The sequence below is a fragment of the Scardinius erythrophthalmus genome (assembly GCF_964197995.2).
Source record: "Scardinius erythrophthalmus genome assembly, chromosome: 2".
In the NCBI taxonomy this organism is placed as follows: domain Eukaryota; kingdom Metazoa; phylum Chordata; class Actinopteri; order Cypriniformes; family Leuciscidae; genus Scardinius; species Scardinius erythrophthalmus.
In genome coordinates this window covers 6,538,679-6,563,107 of record NC_138222.1, presented here as the reverse complement: position 1 = coordinate 6,563,107, position 24,429 = coordinate 6,538,679, and the positions used below count along the sequence as shown (strand labels likewise).

The 24,429-nt window shown below is 38.6% G+C and overlaps 1 protein-coding gene across 1 annotated transcript; it reads right to left on the bottom strand.

Moving 5' to 3' along the window:
• Positions 1 to 629: 629 nt before the first annotated feature.
• Positions 630 to 21,914, bottom strand: parvab (parvin, alpha b). Its single transcript, XM_081355566.1, has 13 exons — positions 21,677 to 21,914; positions 14,973 to 15,062; positions 14,811 to 14,881; positions 13,321 to 13,423; positions 13,102 to 13,242; positions 12,734 to 12,849; positions 12,269 to 12,327; positions 5,469 to 5,488; positions 4,524 to 4,585; positions 4,362 to 4,430; positions 4,179 to 4,280; positions 2,531 to 2,603; positions 630 to 786 (listed from the first exon to the last, which is right to left on the bottom strand). Exons 1-13 carry the CDS (start codon positions 21,810 to 21,812, stop codon positions 713 to 715), a joined length of 1,116 nt encoding a protein of 371 aa, XP_081211692.1. The 5' UTR covers positions 21,813 to 21,914; the 3' UTR covers positions 630 to 712.
• Between the last annotated feature and the right edge of the window lie 2,515 nt (positions 21,915 to 24,429).

The following is a 24,429-nucleotide window of genomic DNA, read 5'->3' as shown; positions in this document are numbered from 1 at the left end:
GCCCTCGTCATCAGAGAAGAGAAGAGATGGAGAAGTTATTTTGGGAAGTTATTTTGATTCAAAATTATGAGGGAACATAAATAAATGTTTAAATCTTTATATAATAAAAACTACATATTCCATAAAAATATAAAATTGGTCAAATTTGATTTCATGGTGGCTTTAAACCTCTACAGTGCAAAAACAATTTAATTGAATCTATTTTAATTGAATGCCCATGCTACTTTCTTAATCTAGCAAACATCTTCATGCATCAATATAATTATCCCACAGCCTAATTGTTCTCAATCCATTTTAAAAGAATAGGTTACTATTATATCTTGTATCTGCTATCATAAAAACACACTTCATATATATTTAAATGCATTTGATAGATGAAGCCAAAGAATCCAAAGTGACTCTTTGTTTTTGAAGAAATCAAGCCAACAAACAAAATACATTTACAGTATCACAGTATTGTGCATTATTTCCATATGTCCATTACCATATTCATCATAAAATATTATATTAATATTATATAAATAGGTCAACGGAATGTGATTGCTAAATATCTTTCAGACTGAATAAAATGTATATGCTCAATTTCAAACATAAAAGAAATACAAAAAAAAATAAAAAATACAACAGCAATATAATACTGATACGGATGTGATCTCTGTGTACTGAGCATTTTGGCTTTATTAAATCAAGCAGTTTCGCTGCCTCTCTGCCACTACACATTCCTGTACTTGGTGAAGAGATTGTAGAGGACCCTCAATGTGGACTTGAGGTCACAGTTGACAATGTCTGAGGAGACACATAAAAGATCAGAACATCACTGAGGTATGACTGTATGCACTGTTCATTTCAATCTAAAACATAATCTTTCCTCTCTCTTGACATACCAGACACCTCAACTGCTAATGTCAAGTGCTGCTTCTAAAATTAATTAACAACTAGATTTTCTCTACAGAATAATGCAAAAAATGCAATAAAAACAACAATGCACTTTAAAGTAAAACTTTTCATTTGACATTGCACTTTTTAAGTGTATTAAAGGGTTAGTTCGCCCAAAAATGAAAATTCTGTCAGTAATTACTCGCCCTCATGTTGTTCCAACCCCGTAAGACTTTCGTTCATCTTCGGAACACAAATTAAGATATTTTTGATGAAATCTGAGAGCTGGATCACTGCTCCATAGGCTTCTATGGGATCCAAACTTGCCGGCCCAGAAACGTTAGTAAAGACATTGTTAAAATAGTCCAAGTGACTACAGTGGCTCAACCTTAAATTTATCAAGTGGCAAGAATACTTTTTGTGCGCAAAAAACGAACAAAAATGACGACTTTATTCAACTCTTCATTTTCTTCTGTGTGGGCCTCTGAGTGAGTTCACGTAGTGTAACAGCACAGCGCTTCTGGGTTGTACGTCAGAACGTAGGCTCACTATTGGCCGACGCTGGTCATGTGTGTGATGCGTGTGATGCTGGCCAATAGTGAGCCCAGAAGCGCTGCGCTGTTACACTACGTGAACTCACTCAGAGGCCCACACAGAAGAAAATGAAGAGTTGAATAAAGTCGTTATTATTTTGTGTTTTTTGCGCACAAAAAGTATTCTCGTCACTTGATAAATTTAAGGTTGAGCCACTGTAGTCACTTGGACTATTTTAACGATGTCTTTACTAACGTTTCTGGGCCGGCAAGTTTGGATCCCATAGAAGCCTATGGAGGAGTGATCCAGCTCTCAGATTTCATAAAAAATAACTTAATTTATGTTCCGAAAATGAACGCAAGACTTACGGGGTTGGAACAACATGAGGACGAGTAATTACTGACAGAATTTTCATTTTTGGGTGAACGAACCCTTTAAGTAATATGGTCATGGAAATCCTCTCTTTAAGTAGGCCTACACTACATGTGCACATTCAATACAATTAAGCACACTTGTTCACAAGGGATTCTAAGTGGTTGTTAGGGTGTTGCTAAGTAAAAAGAGCCCACACCCACATCAATATCATGTTCTGGTCACTAGCTATATTTTAATCTCTCACCCTGCAATGAGAAATAATAAAGACGCTTGCATTAGAAATCACCACTAATAATTAACAGCAACACATTTCATGGTGTCAATGTATTTTGCATTAAACCTCATTTAGTAACAGCCGCCCATAAGGCATATTCTCAGTTAGATCATCTGCGCCACATTAACCAGATGTTGTTTAAGCCTTGAGATTACACAGAGGAACTCTGTTGCAGCGAAATGGAAATGCAATTGTAAATTCAGCATGCGATTGAGGCTTTAAACAAAGCCTTCGAGTAAAGCAACCACAGCACAACTCCAGCCCCATCTGTTGATTAGCTTCTCATTCAAGTAGTTCAACAGCAACAGTAGAGGAGATCAATTCAACTAATACACATGGCAACTCTTCTTAACTACAATAAACTACTGCAATCAGGCATCATGTCATGACTGTTCCTTAGAAATCAAGCACCGTGAAGCACATTATTCATTACAAGGATTGCAAGAAGCTGGGAGAAAAGTTTAATCTCACCTTCTGGCCTGGGCTTTGGCTTCTCCAAATCGCCATCTTGCATCAGTTCAAAGGAAAATGAAACATTGTGCACCTGATACATTACATGTGAAACAATGCTGTGAGTAAGTGGCATTGAAAAATCAACTATTTTAAAACAAATATTGGCATTAAAAGACCAAACTGACCTTTTTTTGTTAATGCATTTTACTAGTCTTATTGTGAACGATTCACTAGTGTATACACTGAAAAAATTTGAAGTGTTATTTTGTCACTTATTGGAATTAGTATGCTAGCTGAAGCCATTTACATCCAGTCTTTGTGCTAAGCTAGGCTAGCGGTGGGTGCATCAGACAGAGTTACGGCACGCACGGAGATGAAAAAGGTACGTATGGACTTATCTAACTCTAGGGGATACGGTGAATAAGCTAAAGTCCCAAAAAGTCGGCGTGTTCCTTTAAAAAGACTGCATGCATTTTGCAGAAGAACATTGTTTTGGTTGTGCTTCGGCTCTGCGTGACTGTGTGGATGAATATGACCATTCATAATAGATAATGTTTAACAATGAACTCTGTTAGAGCACATATGGCAATTTATCTGTACAATAAAATACCTTACCCATCTGTTTAGTAATAAAAACGCCATCATCTCCATGTCGCTTTTACAACATTTTAAATCCCTCAGTTCTCGACATCCCCGAAAAAACAAGCCGATGTTGATTCTTGTTTTATTACGAGCTCTGTCGCGTTCTCTTTTCTCTCCTCTGTTCGCCGTTTGCTTAAAACAGATGATTTCCCGGAGGTTGGAGATTTAGCGGCTCCATGTCAACCTTTCTCATTCGTTGTGACAACTAACCTATGAAACTCCATATACGTGTCCAAGTAGCCACAGCAACTTTACTCTATTTACGGATATGACGAGATGCGCACGGGCGAGTGACATATGTATGGAATTTCTCGTGAAAATCATCTTGCTAGGTCTAAAATATAAGCACTTATAATATGCTTACCATAGTGAATCAGGGTAAGACAAAAACACGTTTTGGAAGAAGGATTGATGATGTATTGACATTGAAATTTTGTTCATTTTGAACAAAAAAAGTTACGTATTGTACCTTTAATAACACTGTCCCTCCATTGACAGTGCTTTCCACCAAAATTTTCAAGCTTCAAAAAGTCATTATAAAAGTAATCCATATGAATCAAGCAGTTTCACCCAAGTCTTCTGAGGAGATTTTGTCATATAATATGATGAACTGATTTTTTTTTTCATTTGTTCACATACAAACATAGATCAACACATATTCATAGAACTTCAAATATAGAAAATGAAAGTGCAAACTTTCTTGCTTGAGGTTCGTTATTGCATGTCATGCAAGCATGTTTGAGCTGCCATTAACCATATTTGATGTGCTCTATGTACTGTATGTACATTTATAGAAGAATTAATCTGCATGATTCATATGGATTACTTTTACAATGCGTTTAAGAACGTCTTAAAGCTTGAAAATGTCATTTGATGATCATTAAAATACAGTTCCTCCCTACATAGTTTTCTTATCCAATGAGCCTTTTTTACTCAGAATTATGTCTCAAAACAGAGGTCAGTAGTAATTTATATTGCCTATTTTAATCTTATAATTATTAACAATATTGTCACAGTAATTTACCTTATGATCAAAATTTTCAGGGATGAGGAAGAAGTTATAGAGGGGCACAAAGTATCCTTCTAGGAGTCCCATCAGTAAGACCAGGTACACGCCATCTGCAAACTATAGGGAATCGCATACATTAAGATTTCAGTTTTTTGGATATGCACGTCTGTGATATTCTGTGAGTCAAAATCATGTTACCTGCGTTTCCAGCTCCGACACATCCAGATTTAACTTGTTTAAGTGCTTGTTCACAAATGTGATAAGAGTCTGAAAAAAAGAGAGACCAAAAGAGACCAAGAGTCAAGTGTCAAACCTTTCAGTGTGTAAAACCTCTCAAGAAATAGTGTGATGTGCACTTGCCTCTTTCACTACATTCAGCTTATCTGGCGCATGGTCAAAAAGGGTATCAAAGGCATCTCGCTCTGTTAGAGTAAAATATGACACGATTGCTCATTTGCAGGGAGGCATTAGAAAACATATCAAATTTTATTTTTAAGGTTTAGTACATCACATCAACTATGAATATTTGACAACAATAAAGTGTCCAAACTCTTACAGGTTCATTTTAGAAAATCCCTTTTTTCTAATTGTGCCACTTTGCATTGCTATTCAAACCACATATTTTTTTTTCCTGTATTTTGGATATAGTACAATATTAGTGTAGGCTACATATTCAATGTCCCCTGTGGTGAAAATTAAGTTTTTAATGTTATTTATATGTCTATGTGGTCTTTTGAATATGCTTTAAGAAAAACCATGTGTAAATTCATAAGTCGGCACCATTGCTGAGTGTTTTCTCCTTAAAACTGCAGTGAACCAAAGACAGTCTCAAAAACGCGGTTTGTAATCGCTGGCGTTTCTGACGTCACAAACTAGCTTGTAACCAATCAGATCAACGTGTTATCGTCAACGTGTGGATCTCTGAGCTGAGTGAGTGAGTGGAGGCGGGGCTCATTTGCATATTCATAGAACCATAAAAAATGAGGAAAGAGTGTAGAGTTACATTCAAGCTACTTTAAGGCATGAAGACTTTTTTCAAGGAAAAAAAAACGCTTAAATATGTCATTTTGGTGATCAAAGATGAGTTTTAAGGGATAAAAAAATATTAACTACTGGAGGACTTTAACTGATACATTTTTGTTTACACATTACATCATTTTGCTATTCAAAAATGTCTAATTTCATTAGAAAAGAAATTCTATTTTAAATCTATCTATCTAATATAGATGCATTCATACATTGTTCAAAATGTTATTCAGGCCACTGTAAATGAATTTTAATATAAGCAAACATAATAATACACACCATATCTTCCAGACAATGCCCTATGGGGAAGGGAAAAGAAAGGATTATTATTTCAATAATAATTTGAGCAACAAAAGAGACCCACAATCTATTTATCTTTGACTGAAAGGGTTTTACACAAACATTCACTAAATGGCAAAATAACAAGCAAAATCAGAGGGTCGTATCAAGAGTGCCAGGATGAAAGGCAAACAAAAAGATTAGGGGGGAAGGGGATGCTCCGGTCCCAGGAGCGGGCCGATCAAACAGAACTGGGTTCCAGGATATTGGCCTAGTGGACGTGTGCCCGGCAGCGGCTCCACAGTCAGTTCTGCCGGGGCAGAGGCATGTCTCAGCAGCTGCTGCCCGAGGAGCTGCTCTCTGCCTTATCTCGAGCCCACTGGACCACTGATAATCAGCAGCAGCAGTGGAGAACTGGCAGAGCAACAGCCCCGCTGCTCAACCTCTACAACCACTGCAAATCACACACACACACTGCTACATGACTCTCATGTCACTGCATGATAAAGCCACCGGATGCCTGATCATATTTTAACATGTTAACCCAACATATACACGTTAAACAATACGACAGACACTGTTGTTCTCTGCCTTATTGTTCATTTTCTCCATTTTTTTTGTCCTGCAAAAGGGAAATAAGGCCCCGATATACTCACGGCGAAGTTCTTTTTTCACTCTTTGACACCCATGACACCCACTGCTGAGAGCAACGTTTAGATGAATATGTAAATATGTGTTGCGCGCTTTCCTCTCAATAACAAAATAAACACATCAAAAATGAAAGCGGTGAGAAAACAGAAGTTAAGAAAGCATAACTCTGCAATTCAGCACTCCAGTTAAGTCACGTCAGGTTAATTTATATAGCACTTTATACAGTAAGCTGCAGCTTTACAGTATTAAACATGAAACACAGGGTCAGTGACTTTTTGAATTAGAATTACAACTTCAGTTTGTTCTATAAAGCGGTGCTCCGGTGTGTTTACGTTTTCACTCACAGACATCTGACCTCGACGTGGATCAGACTCCGCGTCTACCTATAGGAATACGATGCCTATCACAGCATCCATATATAAGCTCCTTCAGTATTATCAGCAGCTATCGCATTTCTCAGGAGCGAATTACCCTCCTCCATCTCCAGCTCCTCCTGTCTCCAGTCAGTATGGCATTCTGATTCCCCTTTGAATCAGATTAAATTCTCGAATTATGTTGCACATTAAAATATTGAATTAATGATATCTGCAATACATTCATGTTGGTTCTGTTCTGTTTACCCTATAAGGGGGGTTATTGCTGCTCTTATCCATGCTAGGCTGTTCTTGCCCTGAACAGAACCATCCTTCCATCCAAACTGTATGCTACTTGTCAATCGTATTTGATGATAGTGGTCCTGACAGAACTACAGTGTTGGCCTGATTTTGTTCAAAATGACGTCACACAGGTTCGTTCTGCGATTTCGCTTGAAGTATATCGGTGCTTTTAGCATTATAAATGCATTTACAGCATATAAAGTTTTTTATAGATAAACTAAACTAAGAATAAAGAGGAGCCTATTTTATAGTATAATTTATTCATATTGGTTAAAGGATATTTGAACCAATATGAAAGGACACGTTGAGTCTCTTTTTTTTTTTTTTGGATGAACTAGAGTGGTGGACATGTAAATTTTGACAATGGGTCCTGTCTCGATTTTGTGACTCGTTTAGAATTGCCCATGACCGCTTCAGAGTGGCTGTCTGGGCATGCACAATTTAACATGTCCTTAAAACAACCCTTAACGTTCGTTTTCAAAACTGTGCAACTCACCGAGTGGTTAGGGATGTTCGTTAAAGATTAAAAACAAATATATCGGCGCAATGCATGATTTCAATCCGTATTATTTGCTAGAGTGGAACTATTTTTTCAGATACCTTACATCAACCGCGTATAAACTTCCGCTCGGTATTTGAGTCTGAAGCGCAGTAAAATCAACGAGCAATGACGCCGGTTTCACACCGCAAGCGTCAGCGGCGCGTGAGCAGCACGTATTTTTTTCGGCGTCCATGTTATTCAATGAGTGCATTCACATCGCACGCAGAAGCGGCGCGGCAGCGCGTAGCAGGAGCAGAGCAGGAACAGCAGTGCAGCGATAGTTTCGGCGCCCAGTCTATTTTTAACGCGCCGCTTACGCTGAATTAAAGTGACACGCATTGATCATGGGCAAAATACACCGCAGTGTTATCCAAAAAGCGCATTGATGATATCTATTGTGTTTTAAACAGTCACTCAAATGACCAACAGCAATTTAAAAAGAAAACAAATGTCCAAAAACAAACTTGTTGCCCGAACAATAAAAACAAAGACGAATCAAAAGTTATATAAATGAAATGATTAATAAAATAAGCTTCTTGACAAGTCTTTTCTCTTAAATGTATTTGAAAACGAAATAAAGCAATGCCAACTTATCCATTATAGAGTACTCTGTCTGTACACAAGCCGCGGTTCAGCCGCGCGTGACAAACGCTGCCAGTGTGAAAGCAAAACGCGCGTGTCCTGCTCCTGCTCACCATACGCACTGCTCCTGCTCTGCTCACGCTCTGCTATCGCGTGCAGTGTGAAACCGGCGTAAGTCCTCCAACAGAAATCAGAGGGATTTTACAAAATGCCAAATAAAACACGACAGAAACTGTATTTTGCTACTCTACTTGTTTAGGAACATCAACGAACATCACTAACCACTCGGTGAGTTGCACAGTTTTGAAAACGAACGTTAACCCCTCATTTACACCGCACACGTCTGCGGCGCATTACGGCTGCGACACGGCTACCGGAGCTGATCGCGCCCATTCTAGTCAATGCTTGTGTTTACACCGACCGCGACGCGGCGCGTTTCAGAAGCTTCCCAGAAGCGGCTCTCCGCGCCGCTTCGCTAAATATAGGCGCCTAGTCTATTTTTGACGGACGCGCGTCCAAGTCGCACCGGAAATACAAAATAAAAGTAAAAGAAAACATTGTCAAATTCAAAATAAACACCCTGTGCAAACTCCCAAACGTATTACACACCAATATCCTTGGTAGAAACCATAGACTAAATGATAGAAACCCCAACATCAAGAAAAAACACGTCGGACAGGCAAATCACGTGGTCTCGCGCATCCAGTCGCTCCGCTTCTGTAATGCTCCTGGTGTGAGTTGGCACCGCGTGGAGGACGGAATAAAACCTTGTCGCAGCCGTAAAGCCTGGTTTATACTCGACGCGTCCGAACGAGCGCGAAGGTGCGCGCGGCAAAAATGACGTCATCGCGGAGTGGGCGGTCGCGCGCGTTGGGTGCGCAAGGGCCCATTTCGCCTGGCGGTGTGCACGGCAGATTTTGTAACAACGCGCGCGGCGCCGCATCCGAAGATGAACGACTTCGAGCCGAATCTGGCCGAGCTCGAACTTCTCACCACACTAGCACCCAGTTTGCACGTCTAAATGAGTTGCTTACATTTTAAAAATGAGCATACAATAGCATAAAAAGTATTTTTAAAGAACATAAAGGTCCATGTTTAATAAAAATGTTCACAAAACTTAAATGTTTAGTGAAATTAGAAAATATGTAAGAGATTGTTAATTTAGTTATGTTGTATACACATTCTCATATCCATATATTTTGTTTTATTGTCACTAGCAATAATCTCAGGGTTTACTGGGTTTTACAGGATTCTTTTTGTAGTGTGGTATTGGTGGCCGTGTACTAAAATAAACATTGTCACGTGTGTATAGCTTTCTTCTTCTCATCGCTGATTCCTGGTGGTTAGAGGATAATTACTGGAGTCGCCCCCTATCGTTTCAAAGAATAGTACAACGGCGAGCGCGTCGAGTATAAACGCCTCGTCCGTTTGGGGAGGTGCGCGCGCAGTCTGCGGAGACTCGCGCTGAGGAGCCAGGCGAAAGTATAACCAAGGCTTAATGCACCACAGGCGTTTGCAGTGTAAATGACCCCTCATTTACACTGCACACGTGTGCGGTGCGTTACGTCTGCGACAAGGTTTTATTCCGTCCTCCACGCGGTGCCAACTCACACCAGGAGCATTTCAGAAGCGGAGCGACTGGATGCGCGAGACCACGTGATTTGCCTGTCCGACGTGATTTTTCTTGATTTTGGGGGTTTCTACCTTACAGTCTATGCTTTCTACCAAGGATATATTGGTGTGCAATACAATCGGGAGTCTGCACATGGTGTTAATTTTGAAATTGACAGTGTTTTTTTACTTTTATTTTGTATTTCCGGTGCGACTTGGACGCGCGTCCGTCAAAAATAGACTAGGCGCCTATATTTAGCGAAGCGGCGCGGAGAGCCGTTTCTGGGAAGCTTCTGAAACGCGCCGCGTCGCGGCCGGTGTAAACACAAGCATTGACTAGAATGGGCGCGATCAGCTCCGGTAGCCGTGTCGCAGCCGTAATGCGCCGCAGATGTGTGCAGTGTAAATGAGGGGTGAGGGGTTACGGCTGCGACAAGGTTTTATTCCGTCCTCCACGCGGTGCCAACTCACACCGGGAGCATTTCAGAAGCGGAGCAAGTGGATGCGCGAGACCACGTGATTTGCCCGTCCGACGTGTTTTTTCTTGATTTTTGGATTTCTACCATACAGTGGTTTCTACCAAGGATATTGGTGTGTAATACGTTTGGGAGTTTGCACAGAGTGTTTATTTTGAATTTGACAATGTTTTCTTTTACTTTTAATTTGTATTTCCGGTGCGACTTGGACGCGCGTCCGTCAAAAATAGACTAGGCGCCTATATTTAGCGAAGCGGCGCGGAGAGCCGCTTCTGGGAAGCTTCTGAAACGCGCCGCGTCGCGGCCGGTGTAAACACCAGCATTGACTAGAATGGGCGCGATCAGCTCCGGTAGCCGTGTCGCAGCCGTAATGCGCCGCAGACGTGTGCGGTGTAAATGAGGGACACGGCTACCGGAGCTGATCGCGCCCATTCTAGTCAATGCTTGTGTTTACACCGACCGCGACGCGGCGCGTTTCAGAAGCTTCCCAGAAGCGGCTCTCCGCGCCGCTTCGCTAAATATAGGCGCCTAGTCTATTTTTGACGGACGCGCGTCCAAGTCGCACCGGAAATACAAAATAAAAGTAAAAGAAAACATTGTCAAATTCAAAATAAACACCCTGTGCAAACTCCCAAACGTATTACACACCAATATCCTTGGTAGAAACCATAGACTAAATGATAGAAACCCCAACATCAAGAAAAAACACGTCGGACAGGCAAATCACGTGGTCTCGCGCATCCAGTCGCTCCGCTTCTGTAATGCTCCTGGTGTGAGTTGGCACCGCATGGAGGACGGAATAAAACCTTGTCGCAGACGTAATGCACCGCAGACGTTTGCAGTGTAAATGAGGGGTAAGGCCGGTGACACACTGGATGCGTGGCGTGAGCGTCTCAGCTGCGTGGCGTGTCCGTTTTTATTTCGGCCTGCGTGCGTGACACGCGCGTCTCAGGCGCGGCTCGAGCCGCGCGGAAAACGCGTGCCTACTAGAAATAGAACCGACGCCTATTTTTCACGCGACACGCAAGCGTCTTGGAAGCGTTTCCAGGCAAAATTGAATAGGAAAAGATGTTTATATGACATTTTGACACGAATACATATTAATAAATGTCATTTTGATGTTTGAAAGTGTCTAGGGTTTGACATAAATGCAAATATAAATGCAATTTAAAAAAATATTATCGATTTTCAAATACTGCACCTGTCAATACAGAACGAAATATTCTATAGTCTATATTGCCGTCAACACTGCCGACGTTGTCTTTGCTGCTATATATTTATGTTTAACATGAAGTATAGGCCTTCCACAACTCTCTCCCCATGTCATCAATATGTCACCTAGCAGCAGCAGCGCCGCGTCAGACACGCTTGTGCAAAGACATGGAAAACGCGATGCAGCCGCCACGCAGCTGACACGCAACAGAAACGCCACGCATCCAGTGTGTCACCGGCCTAACCCCTCATTTACACTGCACACATCTGCGGCGCATTACGGCTGCGACACGGCTACCGGAGCTGATCGCGCCCATTCTAGTCAATGCTTGTGTTTACACCGGCCGCGACGCGGCGCGTTTCAGAAGCTTCCCAGAAACGGCTCTCCGCGCCGCTTCGCTAAATATAGGCGCCTAGTCTATTTTTGACGGACGCGCGTCCAAGTCGCACCGGAAATACAAAATAAAAGTAAAAAAACACTGTCAATTTCAAAATTAACACCATGTGCAGACTCCCGATTGTATTGCACACCAATATATCCTTGGTAGAAAGCATAGACTGTAAGGTAGAAACCCCCAAAATCAAGAAAAATCACGTCGGACAGGCAAATCACGTGGTCTCGCGCATCCAGTCGCTCCGCTTCTGAAATGCTCCTGGTGTGAGTTGGCACCGCGTGGAGGACGGAATAAAACCTTGTCGCAGACGTAACGCACCGCACACGTGTGCAGTGTAAATGAGGGGTTAAGGGTTGTTTTAAGGACATGTTCGTGCATGCCCGTAGCCAGCCACTCTGAAGCGGTCAAAGGCGATTCTAAACGAGTCAAAAAGTCGAGACAGGACCCATCGTCAAAATTCACGTGTCCACCACTCTAGTTCATCCAAAACAAACCAGAAAAGAGACTCAACGTGCTAAATACCGGAATTATCCTTTAATGTTTATAAAATATATTGTTGGTTACTGTTAGTTCAGTGCATTTAATGCTAACTATTGTGTTCATGTTAACATGTCGTACTGTAAAGTGTTACTCTTTTATTTGCCAGGCCTGTCATGAATTAAAAATAAAAACATACTCTATGTTGCCTGTAATTTCCTCCTGAATCTGCCGAGACTGAAGTATTCCCTCTCGTTTCTGTTGGGATAGTGAAACATTTTATTAAATAATGTAAAAAGAAAGGGAAAGTTTATAACCTTTATCAGAAATTCACCAGGGCAAACAAAGCTTCTGCTATTGTGATTACAGTAACATCACAATAAAATAAGATACCAAGTTAAAACAGTATTGTATTACTATGGTATATTTATGGTCAAAGGTTATTTAAAAATATTTGAAAATTATTCAGTCAATAAGTCAATTGCCATATTGCGACAATATGGATTTATGAACATTTACACAGAACTGTTACAAAGGTTGTTGCTCATGTTTTCATTCAGGTCCATTGTGACAAGACCCTTAAACGTGAGTAAAACAATAAAGCAACTGAGAAGCTTAAAGCAAATGAATCAACTATAAATTATGAACGGAGAAATAAAAGCACCTGGACCACGACTACTTGAATGGACACATGGTCTGGCAGTCTGATGGGGGCCCGGAAATGCTGAGAAAGAGCCACCAGCAGGTGAAGAATGGCCACAATGTTCTTCGCATGAACCGCTGAGAAAAACACAACAGAATAAACAGCAGAAGCAACAACAGGAGGGATCTAATGCTTTCAAAACTAGCTTGCTATTGCTAGCTGCTCCTAAATTGCCTACCCTAGCTTTAAGCAGAATCAGTGAAATACCCAGTGACCACAAATGGTGTTAAAAAGAATTAAACTAACCGTTCTGGTTGAGTGATGAACAGTAATGAACGGTATAATTACAGCGTGCCAAAGAGAAAAGAGGCCAAAGCTACAGTACATACAGTCAACATTCCATTTAATGTTCCTGGAGGAAACTTTGAGGGTGTCATTGATCTTTTCCAGAACAGTCTGCAGCTTGTGTTTCTGAGCGATCTCACACTGAGTCATCTCAGCCACATTCAGCTTCTCTCCCTCCAGTTTCTCTGGGAATAAAAACACAATACAATACTGGGTCTTAATGGAACAACAATATAGGCTCTTTTCCAGAACAGATTCCTCACCGAAGAGTTTTTGAAGAACCTGCCCATCATAGAGGTCTTCAGCTAGATCCTTAACAATGATTCTCTCTCCCGCCAACACGTCATTGATCCAATCAATGAGCACCTGTCAAGAAACACCGGAGAAGTGGGATCTTTGAAAAATGACGAATTGAATATGCATGCGAGTTGCAATCATCCATGCATCCCAAAGTAGCAGGGAATTATGTTATTAGTAAGTGAATGTCTTTAAATCATGTTTCACATGATTTGAAGGATGATATAAAATTATAAATATTTTTAGCTTTTTAGAGGGCCTTAACGTGCTCGAAAACTCATGAAACTTTGCACACGCTTCAGAAGTGGTGAAAATGTACGTGTGATATGGTTTTCAAAATTGGGTGGGGCAAATTCGGTAAATTATTGCCCCCACATTTTGCACCGGCTCCTGGTTTCACGTACAGGTATTAAATTTGGTACATACATGATGACGCAATACCTACAATGACGCAATACCTACAAATACCTACAATGACGCAATACCTACAAAAAAGTCTCTTGGAGCGTAGCCCTAAACACAACAGGAAGTCAGCTATTTTGAACTTCCTCTCAGATTTTGGGCAGTTTTTGCCATTTCCAGATGTTGTACTTTAATGAACTCCTCCTACAGTTTTGATCTGATCCTCTTCAAATTTGGTGAGTGTAATCTTAAGGCCTTTGTGACGTTAAATTGCGAAGATCTTGAGTTTTCATCGAAGGGTGTGCATTTCGGCCTTTTGGTGATATATGCATGATCAGATAAGTTCAATATTAATGTTGCTTGCAGTTCCGATGTTGCTAGGCAACCACAGACAGCCTGCAGTAACTCAGGCATACAATTTCCAATCTGCCCCAAACTTCACATGTTTGATAAGAGTCCTGTCCTGAACACATGACCATGCTCATATTCAGTTATAGTAATAGCGCCACCTGCTGGTAGCAGGAAGTGTGGCAAATACAAATTACTTTGACATAGTCCTCCTATATTTACTGCCCACCGTGCTCTGTTTTTCCTAAAGGCGCCGGGTGGCGGTGGCACGGGTGCGAGGGCCCTTTTCATCGCTGCTTGCAGCTTTAATTTTTTATATATAATTTATTTTGTGAATGCCAATGTGATCTTTTGAGTCTCTATTTTACTTTGATGTACACTCTAAAATAAAAATTCTTTATAGGCATTAATGGTTCCATAAAGAATGTCCATGGAATCTTTCCGTTCCACAAAATTCTTTATAGTAGAAAAGGTTCTTTGCACAAAGAAAAATTGGTTATTTTAAGAACTTTTCATCTTTTTTTTTTTTTTGGGGGGGGGAACCAAAAATGCCTCTTTTATGGCATAAAATTAGATCAGGATTTGAACATGTGTATCTTTGCATGATAGATGACAACTGTCCCACTAGACTAACTTGTTTCACTTGAGAGTTGCAAGAGAGTGAAGGAAAAAGGCCAAAGCTCTCGAAGAAGAACAGTTGATTTACCTTCATCAGCTCTTGGAGTTTGGGATCATTCCTTGAGTTGGGATCAACCATGGTACGGACTTCATTCTCGTCTTTTGAGAGAAATGGGAAATACAGCAGCTTTTAGAGGCTTACAGAGGCTGTGTGGTTGAACTCTGAATTAGTAATGTTGAGAAATTTTACCAAGCATGGTGTCTTCAGGGTACAGCTCAAAGGGTGTGGGGCTGAGGGGCAGATTGATCGCGTTCATACCCTCCTCCTGCAGCTCAGACACTATGAAAAGAAATGCATCACAACACACATGACATAAAAAGATTTTCTCTTGAACCACTTCATGCTTCATGTCATGAAAAACGGAATTTGCCATCACAAGATCTCAATGTACGATGAAATATACAGTAAGTTTCAAAGTCTGAACTCAAGACCTTTCATTGAAGCTGAACCTCTGCAACTTTCTGATGTTAAAACAGATCAATAAATTAACATCTTTATATGTCAGCCAAGCCTCGTACGTTCAGAAACTTGGTCCATTAGTCACAGCCAGGTAAAAAAAGAAAGAAGAAAAGGAGAAGCAAAATTACTTCAGATATTAAGTCTTGTTATTGAAAAAGCATCAGTGTTTTGATGCAAGAAACCTTGAGTAGCTTAATATTTTCGCTCAAACTATTATAATGTTGTATGATATGACCTCATAAATTGTAGCATCATCTAGCAGCAATCCTCAAAGAACTGGCAGAGCTGAACACACAGCTCTTTTTAAGCTGTGCCTCTCATCGCTGGAGGTCAGTTATGCAGCATTAGCCTCACTGGGGAGGGGGCTACTCAAAGCCTCTCATTTAATGCTATGCATTCATCCCTGAACACGTTCAGATTAACAAAAGAACTACAATTCAGACCTTCAATCAATAGCCTACAGCAATATTTGCCAAAATGAAAAATGTTCAGAAACCAGTACAAAATATCTAGAATCCCATTTCAACATTATGTTGAAGGTGAAGAGTGTATTTTTTTATTATACAAAATATTCTATAGAATTTTAACTAAATTCTTTCTCTAGAATTATTTTCTTATAAATCCTGATTTTGCAGAGTTAGACGCGTTCCTGGGTCAACATGTTTTGTTGATCCTGAAACAACAATTCTGTCTGAAAATTTAAGCCTAACCCTATCCCACCCCTAAACCCAACTCTACAATGAATGAATGAATGAATGAATATATAAATGAATGAAGGAACGAACAAATTAATGAATGAACGAACAAACAAATTAATAAATGGATGATTGAATTAATTAATTGACAAACGAATGAACGAATAAACGAATGAATGTATGAACAAATAAATGAATGCATGACTGAATGAACGAATTAATGAACAAATGAATGAACGAAAGAATGAACGGACAAATGAACAAACGAATGAATAAATTAATATAGGAGTGAATGAATGAACAAATTAATGAATGAATGCATGAATGGACTAATGAACAAACAAACAAATTAATGAATGAATAAAAGAACGAATTAATGAACAAATGAACGAATTAATAAATAAATGAATAAACAAACGAATGAATGAATGAACAAATGAACGAACAAATAAATGAATGAACGAACGAACGAATGAATGAATGAGGCATTTATATAGTGCTTTACAATGCACTACTGTAAGCACTTCACAATCATATCAGGAGTTTCTCCTCACCCACCAGTGTTCAGTATCCAGACGTATGATACGACTGCACCAGTGCGCTCGCACACACGCCAGCTATAGGTGGAGAGGAGAGAGAGTGATAGAGCCATGGCTTTAATGTATATAGGGATTATTCAGAGGCCATGATTGATAAGAGCTAATGAAGGGAATCTGTCCAGGGCGCCGGGGTTACACCCCTAATCTTTACAAGAAGTGCCATGGGATTTTTAATGACCACAGAGAGTCAGGACCTCGGTTTAACGTCTCATCCGAAGGACAGAAGTGACTAACACTGGTGTAGAAGCATCTAACTGGATGAAAGCCTAAATTTGACATAAACTGTAAACTTGTCCCTCAAATCTGATTGGTTGATTACTGTATATGATCTGACTGTATATCTCGCAAGACTTTATAACTCACAATTACGACTTTGTCTCGCAATTACGACTTTATATCTCACAATTCTGTCTATATAACTCGCAATAACGACTTTATATCTCGCAATTCTGACTTTATATCTCACAATTCAGACTTTATATCTGGCAATTCTGACTTTATATCACGCAATTCTGACTTTATATCACGCAATTCTGACTTTATATCTCACAATTCTGACTTTATATTTCTCAGGTCGGAATTTATATCTTGCAATTCTGACTTTATATCTCTCAGGTCAGAATTTATATCTTGCAATTCTGACTTTAAATCTCGGAATTCTGGCTTTATATCTCGCAATTCTGACTTTATATCTCTCAGGTCGGAATTTATATCTTGCCATTCTGACTTTAAATCTCGCAATTCTGGCTTTATATTTCTCAGGTCGGAATTTATATCTTGCAATTCTGACTTTAAATCTCGCAATTCTGGCTTTATATCTCTCAGGTCGCAATTCTGACTTTATTTCTTGCAATTCTGACTTTATATCTCGCAATTCTGGCTTTATATCTCGCAATTCTGGCTTTATATCTCGCAATTCTGACTTTATATTTCTCAGGTCGGAATTTATATCTTGCAATTCTGACTTTAAATCTCGCAATTCTGGCTTTATATCTCGCAATTCTGACTTTATATTTCTCAGGTCGGAATTTATATCTTGCAATTCTGACTTTAAATCTCGCAATTCTGGCTTTATATCTCACAATTCTGACTTTATATTTCTCAGGTCGGAATTTATATCTTGCAATTCTGACTTTAAATCTCGCAATTCTGGCTTTATATCTCACAATTCTGACTTTATATTTCTCAGGTCGGAATTTATATCTCGCAATTCTGACTTTATTTCTTGCAATTCTGACTTTAAATCTCGCAATTCTGGCTTTATATCACGCAATTCTGACTTTATATTTCTCAGGTCGGAATTTATATCTCGCAATTCTGACTTTATTTCTTGCAATTCTGACTTTACATCTCGCAATTCTGACTTTATATTTGACTTTAGATCTCGCAATTCTGACTTTATATCTCGCAATTCTGTCTTTATATGTCTCGCAATTCTGACTTTAAATCTCACAATTATGACTTTATATCTCGCAATTGAGACTTTATATCTCGCAATTCTGACTTTATTTCTTGCAATTCTGACTTTAAATCTCGCAATTCTGGCTTTATATCACGCAATTCTGACTTTATATTTCTCAGGTCGGAATTTATATCTCGCAATTCTGACTTTATTTCTTGCAATTCTGACTTTATTTCTTGCAATTCTGACTTTATTTCTTGCAATTCTGACTTTATTTCTTGCAATTCTGACTTTACATCTCGCAATTCTGACTTTATATTTGACTTTATATCTCGCAATTCTGACTTTATATCTCGCAATTCTGTCTTTATATGTCTCGCAATTCTGACTTTAAATCTCACAATTCTGTCTTTATATCTCGTAATTACGACTTTATATCTCTCAGGTTGGAATTTATATCTCTCAATTCTGACTTTATTTCTCGCAATTGTGAGAAAAAAGTCAGAATTGGAAGAATTGTGAGATAAAAAGTTGCAGTTATCTTTTAAATTGTTTTATTCTGTGGCGGAAACCAGGCTTGTGAAAAATTCAGAATTTCAGAATTGGCCTCCATTCAATTCATGAATTTGAATTTGAATTGAATTAACTCCGCCCCACAGGACGTTGAATTTAATTGGAATTGGAATGACAGGAAGTGGAATTAAATTCATGGCAATTCAAAGAAATTACACACAGTCACACAACAGAGAGAATGTGTTGAGTCTCGCATGCATTCAGTATTAGGAAGGTTACTTTGGAAATGTTATTGCTTACTGTTATTAGTTACCCATTATAAATGTGGTTTGGATTACTTTATTTGGATAACTTTATCAATGCAAAGCAATTTCGTTTTAAGTTGATTAGTAACTAATTGAATTAAACATTTTACCTCAGTAATACAACTAAATACAATTACATTCATTTTGTAATTTAATAACAGAAATTTCATTTCACATAACTATTTACTCCTCAACCCTGCATACATTTTGTTCTAAAATAGATATTGATCAAATTCTTGAAATAAATTACCCCCTCAATGTTGTTTAATTAATTTTGTTTTTAACATTGCTTTTAACATTCATTGCTTGGGAAAACATATCCTTTTAATGTAATCTGTACAAGTAGTTCAAACTAATATCATTTATAATGCAATCATATCTGACATATACTGTAAAGCTTCATTGTTAAACACTTCACTAAAAATATGTATATGAATTTCTTTGAATTTTTATTGAATTGCAATTCTGCTTCCTTTAATTCAAATTCGAATTGTAATTCTAGATCCTGTTTTTGACATCAATTCAAATTCAAGAATTGAATTGGAATTAAGGAGAAGGAGTCATTCTCAATTCAATTCTGAATTGTGCACAAGCCTGGCAACAATGGCATCGAGCGTTTTTTTTTTTCAGGTTGTGCAAAAAAAAAAACATGAAAGCGAGTGGTATTTACACCAACTGCACTCTCAGAAAAAAAGGTACAAAAGCTGTCACTGTGGCGGCACCTTTTCAAAAGGTACACCTTTGTACCTAAAAAGTGCATTTTAGTCCCTCAAAGGTACATATTGGTACCAAAATTGTACATATTAGTACCTAAATGGTACATATTAGAACCCTTTTGAAGGGTACTGTCCCAGTGACAGCTGTTGTACCTTTTTTTCTGAGAGTGTGGAGCGATTTGTTTGCTAAACTAAAGAAGCCATTGAGCATCGTCGAGAGGTTAAAAGGAATTGGATTGACGGTCGTGCGAGAGCCAATAGCGCGCCAGGTGGATAAGCCAGTGTGATTGGTCCCCGCAGATTTGTAACGGAAGCAGGATAGAAGAATGTACATGTTTCCAGCCTGAGCTGGAGGGCGAAATCAAATCGCCGGCAGATCGGGCTGGGTTTGGTGCACATTCTACACAATTAAGCACACTTCTTTTTCACAAGGGATTGCAATTCGCTCTATGACATGAATATGCCGTCAGTGGGGAATTGCTATCGTTAGTTAGCTTGCTACTGTTATAGTGGACATTGAACGTGTAACTCTCAAACCTATTAACAGATTAGTGTTAGTTAATGCTTATAGATCAAGCCTCTGAATCTTGCTGTTCCATTGAATCTCTCATTTAATTGACCCTGTCTGCCATCCTGTGAATCAGCACATGGTGTCTCAAGCAGGTGATCTCCTAAACACCCTCTCTGTCTCCATCTGCCCAGTGGCCCGTCGATACTGGCCGATCAGTAAAGCAATGCTGGAGCACATCTCTGTGAGAGGCAGTCCAGAAGAAGAATCGGTACAGATCCCTAGAGATATCGACATCCTGTTTTTAATCAGCGCCGAATCCTGCCATCGTTGCTGCTTCTAACAGCGGACGGCAAGGAGAAGCAACTTCCCAATGAACTCACAGGTTTAGAACGTATCCATAACAGTAGATTTACAGCTTGTAAATGAACTTTTGACAAGATTTTTCATTTCTCTCGGGGTGCCATATGGTCCTTCCTGTTGTGGCTTGCGGTTCTTTCGCTCAGTGAAAATCTAAACCCACAAATAAACATACCAGCTAACTAAATATGTCTCTGCCACATGGGACCAAAAAAAAAAAAAAAAAGACAAACAATTTCTCCTATGCTGTATACAGTATAAATATGTGTGTGTGTATATATATATATATATATATATATATATATATATATATATATATATATATATATATATATATATATATATATATATAATACACAAACAATCAATTCTTCAAGTTTTTTTTCTTCTTATGTTTGGATTACAGATTTTTTAGGAAAAATTAAGAAATTGTTGTTTTAAAATAATTTTGAAACATTTCTGACAGTGTACTGATTATATGCACAACATAATTTGGTAACTTTATTTTAAGGCGTCCTTTTTACAGTGTAATCATACATTTAAGTACTGAGTAATAATAATTAGCTACATGTAGCCTACTTACTATAGGGTTAGGGTAGGGATGGTTTAGGGTTAGTTGCATATAATTATGCCTATTATAGATATTACTACAGTAACTACATGTAACATGTGTAACAAGGACACTGTAAAATAAAGTGTTACCCAGAATTATTAGGCAATAATTAGGCAATCATTTTCAATCCTTTACACATTAACCCAAAATCTCACAATGAGTATAGGCTATTTAAAACAGCCACTTTTCTTCCTTATATGGTCACAGCAGAGAGGGGCAGCCTATTGTAAACACTCACATTGTTAAGTTTATATCAACAACAGTGTAATACTTACAATTTACATGGTCAAAATTAAACAAGTAACATGACAAAAGAAAGAAAGAAAGAAAGAAAGAAAGAAAGAAAGAAAGAAAGAAAGAAAGAAAGAAAGAAAGAAAGAAAGAAAGAAAGAGATTTTTCTGAGATAAAAAGCACATTTTAAAATATCTTAACTTAGCCTATGTTAAATTAGTATTAAACATATATTAGCCTATATTGTATAATTTATATAGGCCTATTATAAGATTGCACTACTGCATTACGTAAGACACTGTAAAAAATAAAATGAAACAAACACAGTGCAGGTGTTCATAACTATTTACAGTATATAGCAGACAGATCCATGCCTTAACATCAGTGAGCTTTAGAGAGCAGAGAGATTTATTTGACATTCATAGAATCAAATATAAGAGAGCCTAATATCAGAGACAGCGGCTATCCATGCAGTGAAGTTGAATTCACACCTTCTTTTGCCTTTTTTCTTCTTGCTAAAGTTCCACCAAGTTTTCCAAGAAAAGACTCATCTTTTTTCCTGGAGGAAGGCGACTTCGGAGTGGGAGCTTTCGGCGAGGACGGTGATTTCTGCGGTGAAGAAGCCATTTGACAATACAGTAAATGTGCCTCTTATCTAGACGTGCGGGTTTAAAGTTGTGGAGAATTATTGAATTCCACTGAACGGAAGCGGAATTCCAAACATTAGTGTAATGACTGTCTCTTGCTTCCCTGCAGCGCGAGCGCGTTTCCCAGACCCGCCCTGACTGACTGACTGACTGACTGATGGTGACTGACTGAACGATACTTTCGCTTTTTTCATATCCTCATCATATTTCGTAACATATTATATAAACTATTTAAGTTAGTTTTCAACATCACTATTAACTTAACATAGGGTGAAGTTTGAGTGGCTGTAGGCTACTAGCTCCCTTACGAAAAAGAAGTGTAGGCTACTTCAAGTTAATGAAGTATACTTAAGTCATGTGTTCAAGTATATTTTAAGTATACTTAATATAGTAAGTATATCAATATCAATGTGTACTTGTAAACTTGTAAGTGTACTATTTCAATACTGCTTGTTGGGACTAAATTGGCCAACTTTTAGCATATAAAAGTATACGTTTAAATGTACTATAAGTGCAAGAGGAGTAACCTTTAAGTGCACAACTAGGTTTCTCATTTGTAATGCATCTGTACTACAAGTGAACTTATAAGTATAGTTAACACAACTACAAGCCAAGTATAGGAATACTTAATTATACTTTTAAGTCTCAATCAAAATATTGAGTACAAGTACAGACCAAATATACTTGGACTTTTCTCTCAGTATAAGTCAAGTACACTTAAGTGTAATTTTAAGTATATTTCTGAGAAGTACATAAAGTATATTTTTGAGAAGTATATAAAATGTAGACTGAAAGTATACTTTTTTATTTTTAGTTTAAAAGAAGTATACTAATAGAACACTTGAATAAACTTCTTTTTCGTAAGGGCTACTACGTTCTAATAATGACAAACTGGCGATTTATTAAGAAATATTCCATGTGTTTATCAATTCCTTTCTCTAATTAAAATAAAATCAATTTAAAGACAAGAAATGACATCGTCCTACAGGAAGTGACATCCTTTTGGTGCTAATAGCTATTAGCAGTAGCCTAAACATGGTTTGAATATGATTGGAATTCTTTCAATTTTTGATAAATCTGGTATTTTTTTGATTTATGAAAAATTTATGTCTGGCGAAAATGCCTTGTTGATGCTAGAGGTCAGAGGAGAATGGGCCGACTGATTCAAGCTGATAGAAGAGCAACTTTGACTGAAATAACCACTCGTTACAACCGAGGTATGCAGCAAAGCATTTGTGAAGCCACAACACGCACAACCTTGAGGCGGATGGGCTACAACAGCAGAAGACCCCACCGGGTACCACTCATCTCCACTACAAATAGGAAAAAGAGGCTACAATTTGCACGAGCTCACCAAAATTGGACAGTTGAAGACTGGAAAAATGTTGCCTGGTCTGATGAGTCTCGATTTCTGTTGAGACATTCAGATGAGTCAGAATTTGGCGTAAACCGAATGAGAACATGGATCCATCATGCCTTGTTACCACTGTGCAGGCTGGTGGTGGTGGTGTAATGGTGTGGGGGATGTTTTCTTGGCACACTTTAGGCCCCTTAGTGCCAATTGGGCATTGTTTAAATGCCACGGCCTACCTGAGCATTGTTTCTGACCATGTCCATCCCTTTATGACCACCATGTACCCATTCTCTGATGGCTACTTCCAGGAGGATAATGCACCATGTCACAAAGCTTGAATCATTTCAAATTGGTTTCTTGAACATGACAACGAGTTCACTGTACTAAAATGGCCCCCACAGTCACCAGATCTCAACCCAATAGAGCATCTTTGGGATGTGGTGGAACGGGAGCTTCGTGCCCTGGATGTGCATCCCACAAATCTCCATCAACTGCAAGATGCTATCCTATCAATATGGGCCAACATTTCTAAAGAATGCTTTCAGCACCTTGTTGAATCAATGCCACGTATAATTAAGGCAGTTCTGAAGGCGAAAGGGGGTCAGACACAGTATTAGTATGGTGTTCCTAATAATCCTTTAGGTGAGTGTATATGAAACAATGATCCATTTATTTTTTTCAATGTGAAAAAAAAAAAAAACTCAAAACTTTTGGAATATATCTTCATATAGGTATGCACCTTGATTCTTCCAGATCCATTGTTCGTTTTTAAAATTTTAGATGGAATTTTTTTCATTCATAAGCAAAAATTTGTTGGTAATACCACTGATGCATAATGTTTTCCTTTGCATGTGTTTATAACGTTAGCTTTTTTTGTGTGTGTTTAGAAACTTTACATGACAGTTACAGCTATTTAATTTCTTTAAATATGTCTGGATATATAATATTTCTTTATTCTGTTTGCTTCTGTGACATTTGTCGAAAAGATGTTCTCCTCAAGACACCTAATAATTAATGTACACTGACATTAATGCATTAATCTGTTTATTTACATCTTTACTGTCTCTGAAGAGCTACACGTGTTGTCATTTTGTGTTAGACCATGTTTCTTTATAAGTGTGGTTCTAGCGGAAGTAATCATTATGCTTTTCACTCATCATTTAGCCATGACTGGCTACTTACTCCTCTAAAACTCATTTAGTACAATGAGAAGCTTGGCCTAACAAAGACCCCATTCAGTTCG

Coding starts and splice junctions, on each gene's coding strand:
- parvab (XM_081355566.1), bottom strand. CDS start 21,812: ATGGCTTCTTCACCGCAGAAATCACCGTCCTCGCCGAAAGCTCCCACT. Junction 13,424..14,810: donor AACTCCAAGAGCTGATGAAG/GTAAATCAACTG, acceptor GTTTCTTGACAG/GTGCTCATTGATTGGATCAA. Junction 12,328..12,733: donor TTCAAGTAGTCGTGGTCCAG/GTGCTTTTATTT, acceptor CTATCCCAACAG/AAACGAGAGGGAATACTTCA.